Below are 15,585 nucleotides of genomic sequence, written 5' to 3'. Positions count from 1 at the left end.
GGAAAGGCAAACACCGTGGAGCGCATGACAAACGGCAACTATCGAGTGTCTGTTAGAGATAGGTAAGGAGCAATGAAAGGTCCTCCAGCATGCCGCCGGCATAATGAGTGGCCAACGGCGAAGTGGCTCGCACGGAAGGGCACCCGCGGACTGTTTAGACAGCGAATGCTTTGCCATGGTTTATGATTGACGTGTATAAATATTTGGTTAGTCGCCTTGCCGTTTCGTGCCCCGCGTACGTGGCGTGCATGCGTGTGGTGCGGCACGATGCGTAATCGCGGTTACGTGCGCGTGAGAGACCGCGGGACACTTTTCCCTCGCTTCTCGACGCGGTAAATTAATGACGATCCGCTCGTTACAACGCGCCACGCGAAGTTTCGCGGATGACCGGTCCGAGTGTTGGCCGAGAACAGATCGGAGCGGAACCGGAGGAAGCCGTCGTCAATTCTTTTTTTTTTTTTTTTTTCGGTATCCACCTCGCGATTCGCAAAAGATTGCCATTAAAGCGGGAATCGGACTGACGCGCGACGACGGTTTCCGTAAAACAAGTACCCGCCGATGTCCCATTGCGAGACACCTGTCCTTGGCGTGGCAGCGCGACGTCGCGGTTGTTCGGTATGTCGGGACGGGTAGAATGTTAATTGGGAAAACGAGGAAGCGCGCGGTATGTCTCTTTTTTTTTTATATTTTTTTTTAATATGATTCTCGCAGTGCGTCGCGGCCGGTACGGAACCAACTTAATGAACTCCGCTCGCGGTTAACGTCCTTCCCGTTGAAATTTTCCTCTCCCGCGACTACACAGTCGTGTATCAAGCCAGGCTCGAAAAACAAAAAGCTATTAAAAGACGACGGAATACACCCACGACGAATTATTAAATCACTTGCGCGAGAGCACGTGGCTTTTAGAGACTCAACCTCTCGTTTATATAATTATTAAACATATGTATATCTAACTGCGATTCGGTAATATGCTATTTCAAAATTATTTTAAATTGCAAACCACTTCGCGTGGTAATAGGAGAAGGTATCGAGCGATGTCTTCCCGCGAAGCGCTCGTGGGTACCCGGAGCATCCCGCCGAATCGGTGAACAACTTATGCAAATTCGATCCATATATGCAAATAAACGCATCGCTATTTTCTCCCTTTTATTACCGCGCTGCTTCACCGAAGGCTCGGCACGAACATCGAAAGTAGGGAGAAATTATAATTATTTTGTTGAACGAAAAAAAAAAAAAAAAGAAAAGGAAAAGTGTCGCGACAAATATTATAGTTCGTATTGAAATTATTAGAATATCGATGGTTACGACTTTTTGATTTTGTTAGGACGGATATAAATAACCGCGTTTCTTTCCCAGAATTTAAACGCGCTCTTAAACTTTCGCTGTCGCACGCCCGACGCGTTTGACGACGCGCCAACGGCGGCGTAATATTTATGATGATCCGGGGCAATCGGGAATACGTTGCGGATATCTCGGCTCTCCGAAAAATCCCGGCGGTATCTTCATCGCATATAGCGGCAGCATCCGACATTCGCAGAAATCGACGGACTTGCCGACGCGTCGCCGTGTCACGTCGTGCCGAGAGATGCGCGCTGCGTACAGACCGGCATCTCCGTTTAACGTCGCGTTAAGAGGATTATTTATCGAAGACATCGGCGCCGATGCGGACCGATTAGCATAGTAATGCCGCCGTGAGAGAGGCCGGGCCCAGCTGCTGCCGTGCCGTTTACACGCGTGTGCGAACGCCACTAATCTTACCATTATTAAATTATCGGCGCTGCAGCCGCGCGGTGCACCAATGATTATCATTTATCAATATCACGGGCATAGTAACGTCGCGAGATTGCCGCCGGTCTCGTGTATCCGTACGTCGTCGGGCCTGTAATGTTATGTAGATAACACCGGTATGCGTGGACCACTGATAGGGATGTTGCCCTCTCTTCCCGACGTTGCGGGATCGTTAGCCGGTCCTGCGGATGCAGTCCGCGTGCGGTATTATGAACGGTATATAATCGCGCTGCCGATCGACGTAATCGCGAACGGAGATTCTATAACGTAATTTATTATTAAAACTTCTAAACAAAATAAACGGGCTCTTAAATCGGCCGTTTTATCAGAAATTATCAGTATTAGTAAATATGTTCGTTTATTGCACGCGGATATCTACGATACTCTCGCCACAAAAAAAAAAAGAAAAAAAAAACGTACGTCTCACTTAATGGATCGCGGCCGTTGGAAACGTTATTAAAGAATATCTCAGCGCGAGTCGACGCGTTATTATAAATGGGATAACAATTATACCGAGACGCGGCACTACCGCGGGGAAAATGCAGACTAGGACGTCCGGCTGTGACGAAACCTTGACGGGGAACGGGAGAAAAATGGAAGAGAGACGCGAAGCGCCGCGATCCGCGTCGTAATCATAAAGGTTTATCGGCGTATTCGTGACAGGCTGGAAGAAGAAAACGTGAGACGTCCACAGCTTTATCGGCTGTCCGCTTGTGTGCACGCCGCCATCTCAATAATATGCTAATAACGCACGCGGCGGGCGGTACTTTACGATCGTTGCGTACTCGCTGGACATTGTAATTATTGTTTCGTTGCCCCGCTCGTCAGGTACAATGCTATAGGGACATCGCACGCTCTCGTCGATTGTTGCATCAATCGTACGGGGGCACGATTGCAATTACGGACAACCTTATGCACTCCGCACGCAACGGTGCGGAGAACTTTATTAAGAGGTATTCTCGAAGAGGCTACTGTTAACATTCAGAGTACCGAACAGGTTTCGACGGGCTTTCTCCGAAAGAAAAAAAAATAATTCAACGCCAGCAGCGCGACGTCAAATTTATAATGCAAATCTCTGAATTTTTTTTTTCTTTTTTTTCCTTTAGATTGTCGAATTAATATAATTTTCTTTTTTATATAACACTTATATATTCTTATATAAAATTATATAACTCTTTAAATATCTCGCAGATTCAGGAAAGCTTAGACAAAGTTAAATCTAATGGGCGTTTAAACGAGCACAATTTGCGAAACGTTGGTAACTTATAATTAAAACTTACCGCGACGAGGGTACTGAGAGCTTCAATTCGCATAGTAGCTGGCCAGGCCAGCGAAGAGGCCGTAGGTTCTAGCTGGTGGATCGATCCGCTCGTATCGATCCCTCGGTCACCGATCTCCCTGATTACTCGGCGGTCCTAAGTATACCGGGCCGACAATGACTCTCTCCCGGCTCCACACCGATTTCTCGTGATGATCCTCTCTGCCGATCTAGCGATGACATGGCTACCGCACCGCCGATCTGTCGACAGAATTGATAAACATATATTACTGGCCTCTTACGTCGTTGCTGATCGCGAGATAATCGTCGTCAAATCATCGCCCCCACCCCTTCGTCCGAATCGTTATCACTGCCCGCGGTCGATTTACTTTCGTTTCATCATCACCTCTCACTCTGGCGCTCGTTAATATTCTTAGCTTCAACGATCGATTCAAAGTGAATCCTGAACCCGCTCGCATTAAGTTTTTGTCGCGTATGCGTACGTTACATCTCGTTGAAATGTAGATTACTGGTTTCTATTGTCATCTTTCCGTTTCGCCGATAAAACTGTCGGGAAAGGTCTACGGCGACATTGCGAAACTACTCGCCGCGTCAACCCTGAAAAGTTCACATACTTGATTCTAAACCCATTACGTTTTTATATTGTAACTAAAGCTAAGCGACGACTCGGTTCTCGAATAAATCCCCATCCGTAAAACTCCGCGGGCTGATTTACGGGAACGGCGCGGCATCTGAATCTCGCGGGAATCGAGAGGACGACGCGTTCACTGCGACGTATCACAACCGACTGGACTCGATATTCAAGATTTGCCGATAAAGAGTTAACGAGGCTGAACGCCGGCGTTTCGTGTAAACGTGCTAAGGTGCGGGCGTACGTTTCGTCACTCTATCGCAACGATGCTGCGAGCCGATATCTTATCTTGTGTTCACTTGTCTCCGACGATTCCGGCGATTACGTCCGTCCAGCAAGCGTGTTACTGACCTACCAGACAGGAATATATTCTCTTATAAGAAGCTTAAATGCGTTTCTTGCGCGAAAACTTATTAATTTATTTTTTTTTTTTTTTTCATCTTTGCAATCTTCATTACCTATCTTATTTATTTGTGCTGCATGCCAGGCTTTGACTGCCGATTAATATACGATAAACCGCGAGGTGATAATCCCGCCCGTTGTCTAAATCCCGATAATTCCGCGATCGTGTTAATTCTGATTGATAAAGATGGGACGCGCGAGCGCCATGTGTAACAGCCATGGCGGTATCGGCATCGACGCTGTCTTGGCATCATTCGTTATGTGAGTTAATGACTCTCGAGAAATCATCGATTGGTCCACGTCTGGAAGTCGCGACGCCTCTCACACGGTGGAAACACGCCTTCTCACCGTGCCGTAATGGACGGGACTTTACGCGTGCGCGCGTTCGCCGTTCAAAGCGAACGGAACGGAACTGACTTCGCCTCTGATAGCCGACACAATGTGGAGGAAAACCGTCGCCACCGATCGCGGGATCTCACGAACCCCCATTGGATCCCTCGAGAGATCGGACGAGATGACTCGGCAAGAAACGAAGTCCCGTCCGCAGTCGCGCGTTTCCTCGCTCGTCGCAAATTAATTCCAAGCGAAATGCCGAGGTCGATCTGTTCGTGTCAGCCTCTGAGAGACGCAAGAGGAAGATAGACTTAGGTCGGTCGAGAAAATACGGTGCTTTTAACGCTTTTAATCTTTGATTGAGTATTGAAGTCGCATGAAATTAACTAAACGCATTCCGTGCGGGGAATATAAAAAAAAAAAAAAGTTGAATGAAACGAAGTTATTTAATAGTTCTGAGCGAAATGTTATTCCAACGATCTCTTTTTTTTTCTTTTTTTTAGCAATAAGCTGAAAGTAAAATCAGCTATATAAAATTCAGAGACTATATAAAATTATCATTTTTATTATCAGAAGGCGAACCTACCGCGAGCGCGATAGAGCTGAGACACGTATCGAAAACAATTATGAATAATTATGAGCCTGGAAAACACAGATCCGTGGCGAGGCGATCGGCCTGGGTGTTCTCGTTAATTATTGTAAGCTCGTCCGTCGTCATGAATCATCAACGTCCTCCTTCCGCTGATTATCAAAATAGTAACGGCGATTCGATTCGATTGCTCGCAAGAGGCAGAGGTCTCGGGGATCGATGAAAGCGGCCGCGCGGCGTGATGCCGCTAATCGTAAGCGGATTAGAGTTATAATTTTGGATTATAGCGCCAACGCGCATACGAACGTGAAAACATAATGCTCGGTACAGGTATCGTTGCCAGTGAGTCATGACGCGTAGAATTTACGTGATAAGATGCTCGGACACCGGTTGGTAAAACGTGTCACCATTCCTTATCACGGTCTTTCTCCGATAAAATTGCCGGCGGGGGGCGCGGAAAAACGCAATAAAAGAGGAACGTAACTCTTTCGTCACTGAATTGCATTATCGCGAGCTATCGGTAAAAGCGAGTACACGAAATTCGAGCATCCACGTCGCGTATGCCAGAATGTGGCAGGCTTCATAGAAAGCGTGACCAATGTCCCGATAACTATAACCGATCATCAGCGTCGAACCACCCGCGTGAAATCAACGTTAACTTTCTCTCTTCGTCCTCCGTTTTTGCCGTTGTCCTTCGTCCCGTTTGTTCGTTGAGCGCGCATATAATCAAGGTCCGTCACATGAATCCCGTCGAGCCGGATGCGCAATCTCCAGCGATCGATGTATTAACGATCCCGATGCCGCAAGATAAACAGAGTCAATCGGTCTGCTCTCGAAGACGCGGGCATAACGACGAAGGCTCGTGGTTTAATTATAGCGCCGTTTACGAGTAATGAACGAGACGCATAATTCTCGAACGGTGACTTGCAATCCCGGTAATTTGGCCTGCATGAGTATTCTCAATGGTTTATTGCTGATTATCGCGAGATTATCCCGGCCCGGATCGCCGTCGAGCATTAATATCCCACTGAGCGGAACAAATCGTGATTATTGTATTCTGGCCGATAGTTAAACGCGAGCAAACCTAGCTACGTAACCGGGTGGACTTTTTTTTTTTTTTTTCTTTTTCCCCGATCGATTGTAACAAGATAAAACGATAAAGTGAGGCGGACAGTGACGTAAGTCGTGCGCGATACATGATTTTGTAAGACGACGCTATGGAACTGCAACCAACCCGATAAACGCAACACGTAATTGGGATTTTTGCGCTGTCGCGGAAATTTTTTTTTTTTTTTTTTCCCGAACGAAACATACGTAGAGTATGTTCGGGATTTTGTATCACGAAATCGCTGCGTAACGCGTCGATAAATACGAAGTACATCGAAAGACAGATATGGCGCTTGCTGCTGACGAAGGCGGCTAGCTGTCTTTCGATCAGTGTATATAGAAGCCTATTAATATTTAATAGAGGCGGAGCTGCCGCCGCCGCGGTTTGCATTGAGTCGCTTATCGGCGGCGGCGCCTAGCTACATCGCGATAAAAACATCGCGGAGAATGCGTTGAGCTTGGTTAACGGCGCCTTCTATCTCGCGAGCTGTCATTAGTTTATTACCGTTAACTTTCGCGGTAATTACTACATGTGTCGAGCCCTTGGAAAAGAATGCCGATCGTGAGCAAGCAATCGGATTGCAATCGGAAGATAAAAAAAAAAAAAAAAAAAAAAAAAACAGGAGAAACTATCGTTAGAAAAAGTTGTCCGTATCCACGATTATTCACAAAAAATGGAAATCTTATAACTGCGGGTGATCGTACATTTTAAATCGATCTCGCGAGAACCTAACAAATTTTCCGTGCATTTGACGTACTGAGCGTTAATATATATTCTCTTTACGTGTTTCTCGACACGTCATCATTCTCTCCGCCCACGAAACGAATCCGCCTTAACGAATTCGCGGTCTTTAATTTACGCCGACAGTCGGGTTCTTGGGACAAATAACGATACGCCGACGTGCAGCCGCACTCGTTAACGTCGAGTAGAGCTCGCGTGAATCCCGCGGGCTGTTTCCGTGAGAAAACATCATTACTCGCCGTTGATGTATCAAAATAACGCGTATATAAAATGTCAACGGTGTATATTAGATTAATATATTCCAATGGCTCTAGCAAATTGCCTGGGCCGACATGTGGTTGACACACGGACACCGCTCTCGGGAAAAAGTCTTTGGGAAAAACTGGTGAATGGCTGGACTTACTTCGCGCACGTAATACGTACAGACGTGTATGATTAGTTATGAAAATAAGATCAATTTGTACCGCGATTCATATAATATTTCTAATGCCGATGCGACAGGATATTGCGATATTTCGTACGGTTTTATTATCATATTTGCGACTGCTGGCGATTACGCGCGGGAATATATTAATGGTGAGTTATTAGTGGGGTTTATGTACGACTTTATTACGAGAAAACCGCAGGGGACATACGATAAATAGTCGCTAGATATATTTGAGCGTTGAGCAGAGAGCATTGAGTAGAAAGACTAGTATAAGATAAAGCATGGAATTTCACACGGGACAGGAGTTACTTTTTTCTTTCTTTTTTTTTTTTCTTTCTTCTCACGAATAAAGGATACGGTATCTAAAAATAAAAAGACATACGCGGTCGTTAATTGAGTTTGTCAGAATACAAATTAATTTCAATTCAGACGACAGAGGTCAAGTGTCCTATGTATTTAATCGACCGTAGGAAGCGGTAGATGGTAGGTGGTGGCTTGACAACTACCGGGTGTAAACGCCCACAAGGAGAATTGTGAAGCGAGGCTAACGCAGTCAAAGCTAATCGTCGAATCAGTTAAGCGCCTATCACTCGTAACTTATTTACTCGGGCGCGTTTTTTTTTTTTTTCTTTAGAATAGTTGTCTCGCGATCGAACGAATAATTAATAAATGCACTTTGGAGATTGGCGCTTAAATCCGCCGACGATTCACGAAAACGGGGTCTCCGCGACGTTGAGCGGCAGCCACCGCGAAAGTGAATTCAGATTTAACTTTCTACCATAATTAAATTTAGGTGATATAACAGTTACGTAATGACGATAGTTTGCTAAGGAACGATTTCTCGGATAGTAAAATAATTTGATAGTAAATCCGGCTTAAAAGTCGAAGTTCATTTTTAAACGGTATTCACAAATAGGCCGACTCGCCTTCAAAACCGGCTCTATGATATTAAGCGCGGACGGGCCACCAGATATTCCGCGACGGGAAGATTTGCCGAGAGGTTTTATTCAGAACGAACGGAGCTCATTCATGATATCATTTGTGAATGGCTCTCAGAGAACTCGACCTGGCCGTGGTATCACTGGATGAACCGAGCTCGGCGAGAAGACTGGTTCCCAGTCGCCAATTAAGGTGACACCGACAAAGGCGATGCTCCGTATTTATAACATTGCATATTAAGCAATTGTGAAATTTTTTTTTTTTCGAGGAGAGAAAAACCTGAAATTCGTGTTTCCGTGACGACGCGGTAGCCTTGATCGCGAACGATAAATGCACGAATTTTTTGATTGAAGACTTTTTATTTCGTTATTAATTTCAAAGGCGTTAAATAATTTCGCAGCGGCGCGAAAATAATATTAAGGCATACGGAGACAATATTATCTACATGTACCGAATGACGTGAGCATTAGACAATTTCACGATTTTCTCAAGTTTTATTCGGGACCTTTACGCGTGAATCAATTGCTCGCGATTCGTTCACTCGACACGTCAGCAAACACGGCGACCGAATCTGGAACTGACGCCGTGCAGCGTATAAAAGAAGCGCCTACGTCCGCGGCTCGCGCGAGCAAGTGCTCGTTGCCACGCTAATATCTCACTCCCACGAGTGACACGGTGAATAAGCAAATTGATTGCCTTCATTACCGCGATATATGCGGCGCCGCCTGCGGCGGCTGAAATCTGATTAGAGATAAACGAATAAAATCTAAGGAGCGCATTAACGCGAACGTGATGCTCGGGCACTAATGACCACTGGAACAATAAAACGGAATATCGTGGTCGCCAATCGGGTCACATTACGCAACGGCGCGTTATCGCCGCTCGACCCTTTGCGATCGGTATCGCCTCTTTCGCCGTGTATTTCCAGCGACTCGGTCATCTTTATGAAATCCGTATTTTTTTTTTCTTTATTTCTTTTTCTTTCTCTCTTTCTTTTTTTCCAACGATATACCGATACGTCATGACATTTAGAGAGGACAGTACTCGCCGCCGGTTTGCAGTGAAAAGTCGCGTTAGAGTCGCGAAGATAAGCTTACGTATACAGCGGACGAGTTTATCGCCTCTCCGCCAATGAGCACGCGGCAAAACCAGAAGCAGATTGAGTCGCGAGTCAGGCGCATCTAAACTGCATGAATTTATTGCACTTTTATTGCGAGATTCGCAGGGAGCTCGTGACGCCGCGGCGGATTCACATTCAGCAGCATTCGTTCCGAGACCACAAAGATCGGTGGAGCGCGCGACAAAATAGGGTACAGTTAATTGCGACTTCGTCGTAAAGATCTCCTTCTCGTTCCTCCGTTACGTGTTAACATTCACGCGTTTACGCTACTCCACTGTCCTGATCGCTGCACGTATCTCCGATCGGCGAACAGCAATCCGTGTTTTACGACGCTCTCGACCGCTGTCTTAAATAAATCAATTTCAGGGCCCGGCCCGCTACGGTTCATATCTACGAAATATTTCGTAGCACGTTCTTAAAGCCGTTTCGGGTCGTAAATAAAGAGGCGCGCGCCATGAGATAATTATAAATCGCCTTACGCAATACGCATATACTTTAATACACGTACATCAATTTTTTAAATCACGAGTGTAGGCGTTAAATAATCAAATACTATTTTGCTAGGTGTTACGAAGCGTGCGTCATTTTATTCTTGCTTTTGTAACGTTACAATAAGCTCTTTTGTATTTAATAAATGTTTACAATAAGTATAGGTGGTACGTAGATGTATGTAAGCGGGCGGCCGGATGAGCGAAGGTCGGAGCGTGCGAGGGGTGGGGGTGAGCGAACGTGCCTCGTGCGGCGTATCTCGACGCATTCCATTTCCGGTCGAGCACGCGGTACGTCGCGCGCTGTAGCGAAATTCCGCACGTTGCCGAAATATAACTCGTTCTAGCGTACCCATCGACTACTGCGGATCATGTGGCTTTCCGCGATTACTAATCTCGTACGCGACGAGGGTTTTCAGAGTGAACACTTCGCACGAATCCTTTCAATGATCTATTGCGCGACAGTCTTGATTCGTATTCTATCTTGTAGATCCTTATAGCACTTGTTAGATCGTTCAGTTTTGCGTTATAAAGTACATTTTCCGGAGGGATATAACCACGCTGCCGTGGATGAGCTTCGTCCATCCGAAAGAGGTTATCTAGGCACAACTATTGTTCGGCTTAAATAAAATCCGGAGAAAGCTGACACTCCCCCGTTGTCGATTATTAGTACGCACGTGTACCGCAGCCGGTTCGTCGATCATTGCCTCGGGAAGTTGCTGTTCAAGATATCGATCAAAAGATTTTTTGCTGCGCGAAAATTCGCGAACGCGAGTGACTTATACCAACGTCGCGCGATGGTATTTAATTGATAATTGTTTAAATTAGTTCGCGATTATATTTCACTCGGTCACGGTTTTCGCAGGTGTCCAGTGCGCGGAAGGAAGTGCTTCGTCCCAAAACTGAGAGGAGGAGCAGGCCTTGGAAAGGCATCATGTCTCGGCGGAGCAACCTCAGGGTAAATATCGGTTTTATTTCCATGCAATTCCATGCATCGTTTCTTGGTTTTTTTTTTTTTTTAATTAAAATTTCTTTTTTTATTCCGAAAATAATTAGATATAATAGACAATTTTTATAATAAAAAATATTAATTTAAATTGCGTGAAAATTATATTTTTAAACAATGAACTTTCTTTTAAACGCTGCTATAATGTAAGTTTTATTTTTATGTTACAGATTATAGTAGCTGAAAAAACTCCGCTGCTGCGCATCGACCGGTGAGTCACCTATATTAATTCTTTTTCATGTATTTCTTGCGTTTAAAATACGAAGTGTATTACATGCGGAAAGATAGGTAGTAACAATTCAAAGATTAGGATTACAAAATGATTTGTTTGCACCATAATGCCGAGAGCACTCGGTGTAGTCTTACATCCGGTATTTTAACCGCGGCGCCTCGTCGAGACGAAAGCAGCCTTTTTCTCGCCGCTTCCCTTCCTCTTTCTCCTTGATTTAGCGCCGGCTGCATAAATCTTGGAACCGCGAACCGCGAACGAGAACGGTCTCGTAGGCGCGACCGCAGTGACATATTTACAGTTTTTTCAACGTTTCTTTCGGTGTTTCGCGCGAACACCGCGAGTCTGGGCTTAATAGCGCGTGACGCGCGAGATCAGCTTTTCCTTCGCTTTTGGGAGATCGATTATTTTGCGCGTAATACCTCGCGACCGCGCTCATGTTTTATTAATCCGATTCGGCCTAAGCGATTCGATTAAATAAGTAACGCTAATGGGTACGATCGGGAAATATCGAGCGCCGCCACAGCGTCGCGGTAGCTTTTTCGTGATTATTAAATAAATTTAACTCCCGCTTATCTAATACAACTTAATTGTACGAGCGATTATCTGTAAAAAGTCCAGCGCGAAAGGTTATTTATTACTTGTAATGAAATGAGAATTTAATTAACTTGAATACAATTATCAATTTCACAAGAACGATATAAGGTAGAGCGAGCGGCGTGGGCGCGTAATAAATGTTCGACCAACGCGCCGCGATCGTCTTCACGGCATTTGCGCTCGTCACTTAACCGTTTTATTCTTCTCCGCTACTTTTCGCCTCTGCGACTCTTTTTGGCGCAGCTGGCGTGCGTTCCCAGTGACCGAGTTTCACAGGCCGTTAACTTTGAGTCTTGGAGAATTTAATGACTATACTACATTTACGCCGCGATATGCTTTAATACGAGGTTAAAGAAGATACGGGAGAAAGCGCGCCCATTGGAACCCATCAACGGCAACAGTTAAACTTTTAACATTTTAATTTGCATTATGTGATTTAGAAAATTCCGGCAGTAAAAGGTTTTTAAGTCTAGCGCGATATTTTTAGGGAGGGCAAAAATAAAAAAAAATAAAAAAATAAAAAGATGAGAATTTCACAACTTTATTAAGAATCTTACTAACTTTTTATCCCGATTCTTCGAGAAAGAAAGAGAACAACGTTATACAGATTATATACATAGCTACACGCCGCGTGCATATATACACATAAGCAATAATGTTAACCGCTGAAATTACCGGAAGTACGCAATAGTAAAAGCTACCAGACGCGCCATAAACACTAGAACTCACGGATTGTTTGGAATACCGGGGCCGTCGTAAAAATCGCGCCAGTATCAGCACGTAAACGTCACGGCTCCTTGCGTCATCTCGGAGTGGACACTGCTTTCGCTCAAACGGTTGTTTATAATAAAATATAGACACGCCCCGGCGGTATATTTTTGCGCATCGACGCCAATAATGCCGCGGGCTTATCGAATATTACGGGATTTAAATCGACGTTAAATTCACTTGTATTCCCTCAAACACGGGCGAGCGTGGAGAGGCTCCCCACAGAAGTCGGAGGTAGATCTCATTTGCATCACTATAGCCGCATCGATGTCAACGTCTCGGTAAACTTCAAAGGCAAACAGAGACCATTTCGGCTGTATTTCGAGGCATCGCTTTATTTGCGTCATTTATTTTCCTTTCGTTACCGGTCCCCGCGAAGTGATTTACCTTTTTCGAATTCTCACGGCGCCCGCTGTTCGGCACGAGGACGTCACGTAGCGTTTTTCTTTTTTAATGCCAATCAATATTGACCCATCAGTAGCGTCATCAAGGCTATTTGAAATTGTAATTTCACTAATAAGACTATTATTTTGTGCTTATTATCTGTCCATTATCGAGTGTCCCATTTTTTTTCTTTCTTTTCTTTTTTCTTTTTTTTTTTTTTTCTTTTTTGCGAGTCGCTGACGATTCCTCGTCACGCCGCGCGACTGGCATCCGTAATCTATTCGCCGATACGTATCGAAATATAAGAAAGGGAACGTGACTAATGTTTATGCAAATTTCATTCGGCGCTCTGTGGGCACAACGGCAAAACTAGCTTTCCATTATCGTGACGAATATCGCGAGGGGAACATAATCGAGCGTGATCTCGGTGTCAACGGAGTGACAGCCGTCGCGGCGGACTCGAAGTAAGACAAATCGCGCGCGAGGAGATGAGAGAAAAAGATGAACTCGGGTGGGAGAAGGGTATGAGGTAGAATGATGAATCCTTGCGCGGCACACGATGGACAGCGTTTGTACGTGTTTATCTTGCGAGAATGATCCACGTGGGACAGCTCAACAAACCGATAAATTGCGATCTGTAATGGCCATTCGTTGAAAAGCCAGAGTGTGCTGGCAGTTGTTATCGCTGTAGTCTCTCACAATCCGTGCCGTTCGAAAGCGAGAAGTACTATACGAAGTATTAGCCTTCTTACGTATTTATCCGCGTGCTTCTATTAATTTGGCTAATTTTCAGGAATTTGATACTATCGTTTGAATATATATACATATATATAAAATGAGGTTTTTCGGTATTTTAATGAAAGTAGGAAACCAATTTACCTCCAATACTCGGGATTTACAAGCCGGCTCAAGCGCTCTCGACCCGATTATGTAAATTCGGTTGTAATCGAGTTACTTAAAGTGTATACGCTTGTGCAATAAATAATGTAAACGTTCACCCACGGGAGCGAGCTTTTTGCAAGAAGTCGTAAAAAACGAGCGAGGTGCAAGCGCAGCCTTTTAATTAGTCGTGTTTACGAGCAAAATAATAATCCATCGCGATAATTAATTCATTCAGAGCTCGGTGACCCGGCAACCGTAAATCAACACTTTAATTGACTGTAGGGAAAAAAAAAAGAAATAAAAGAAAAAAAAAACTCTCTCTAGAGAGATGTGAATACACGGATATTAATATTTTCCAACGCTTTTTTGCACATTCTCCGAAGGAAACATTATTTAAATTAAAACCTTATTGATGTCGATGTGTGCGATTCAGCTCGTTAAGGCGGCAGATCGTAATGTCCCCTAAACGCAACTCGGCCACACGCAGTAGCATAATTAGATGAGGGTGTTTTGTACATTGTTTGCCTGAACATCGGCCGAATATTATAATAGGAAGCCGCTCATGCATAATTAACGAACAACATGTCAGCGTGCAGGCCTATCGCGCCGCTCGATTCGCGATAGTCGACGAGTTCGGGGTCTTCGGGAGAATTTTTAATTTAGGATGCAAATTGCGACCGACCGACCGACCGACCGACCGACCGACCGACCGCAATCACTGCCACAGAAACGATTCGCGGTAGAAGCAATTAAATTACAATTTCATGGCCTAACGCCCCGTAAAGCGAGGCACCGCGGTACAGCTTTCGGAGACGCGCTGTTTTATCAATTTTCGCCGCGCCGCGGTCCGCTTCGGACTTCTCTTAACGTACGGATTGCACCACCGCCGCGATGCCTCTAATCCTATTACGAATAAGTAATGGGGGCCTCGTACGCGCCGTCGGACGAGCGTAAAAATGTTGTGTCAGATCTGATCTCGCCGCTTGTCGTTCGGTAATTTACCGTGTGCCGTGCACGGGCACGAGGTCGCGCTCCTTTTACGCCTAATTCGACCCGCGCCTAATCGTGGCTTCCGAGAGAAACTCGATCTCTTCTCTCTCATTCCCTCCGTATCGAGGAGCGACCGAGATCGAGTCACGGTGAATCGAGGATGCTGAGGTTTTATATGAGCAACAAGAGTCCGGCGTCGACGACGATTTCGTGCACCAATAGCAATCGGAAATCGATACGATAACGATTGTACGTACATATATCATGTAACCCAGTAATTACGCCGGGCGCTATCGGTTTCATGAATGAAAATTAAAGCGCGCACGTGTCGGCGACGTGTTGTCCTCCCGTGCATCACTGTGCACGCAAGGTGTAATTACCGACTGCACAATGTCCATGTAATCGCCGGCCATTAAAGATCGCCAGATTGCACCTCATTTTTTCCCCGCGAACGTTCGCCGTTTCGGTCCGAGTGTTATTTCTTACCTCGAGTACGGTGTCTCGCGATAACGCCACGCGATAAGATGGCATTTTAACTGACCCCGGTGTAGCATTTCACATCCGTCGTCTTTGTTACATTCTTTATTATATATTGCGTAATCCTCGTCTACGTACCTGCGTTGACCACCGTAATACTAGATATTAAATAAAAAAGCACAAAAAAAAAAAAAAAAAAGAATATATATGAAAGTGTTTCAAACCTATCTCGTGTCAGAAATTGAGGTAGTTTAGAGTTGTGCGTGCAAATTCACCCGAGGCTGCCAATTGTGGGTATCACGATTGGCCCGAAAAAGCGCCCGACTAACTTACGGGATGATTCATAGCGAGGAGCGTTTTCTCATTGAGCAGACTCGCGCCGGGAATTCGATTCTTCGCTGCGGCGG

General features: G+C 45.2%; 1 protein-coding gene across 1 annotated transcript in view; it reads right to left on the bottom strand.

The window, feature by feature from the left end:
* Positions 1–15,585, bottom strand: part of LOC139109254 (uncharacterized) — a 58,886-nt gene that overhangs the window by 8,857 nt on the left and 34,444 nt on the right. The window contains exon 2 of the mRNA XM_070668157.1: positions 3,069–3,307. Coding sequence (XP_070524258.1) covers positions 3,069–3,101 — 33 coding nt within the window. The 5' untranslated portion in view covers positions 3,102–3,307. The remainder of the gene's footprint in view (positions 1–3,068; positions 3,308–15,585) is intronic.

Source organism: Cardiocondyla obscurior, linkage group LG17 (assembly GCF_019399895.1).
Source record: "Cardiocondyla obscurior isolate alpha-2009 linkage group LG17, Cobs3.1, whole genome shotgun sequence".
NCBI classification, from domain to species: Eukaryota; Metazoa; Arthropoda; class Insecta; order Hymenoptera; family Formicidae; genus Cardiocondyla; species Cardiocondyla obscurior.
This window is presented reverse-complemented; position numbering and strand designations above follow the sequence as displayed.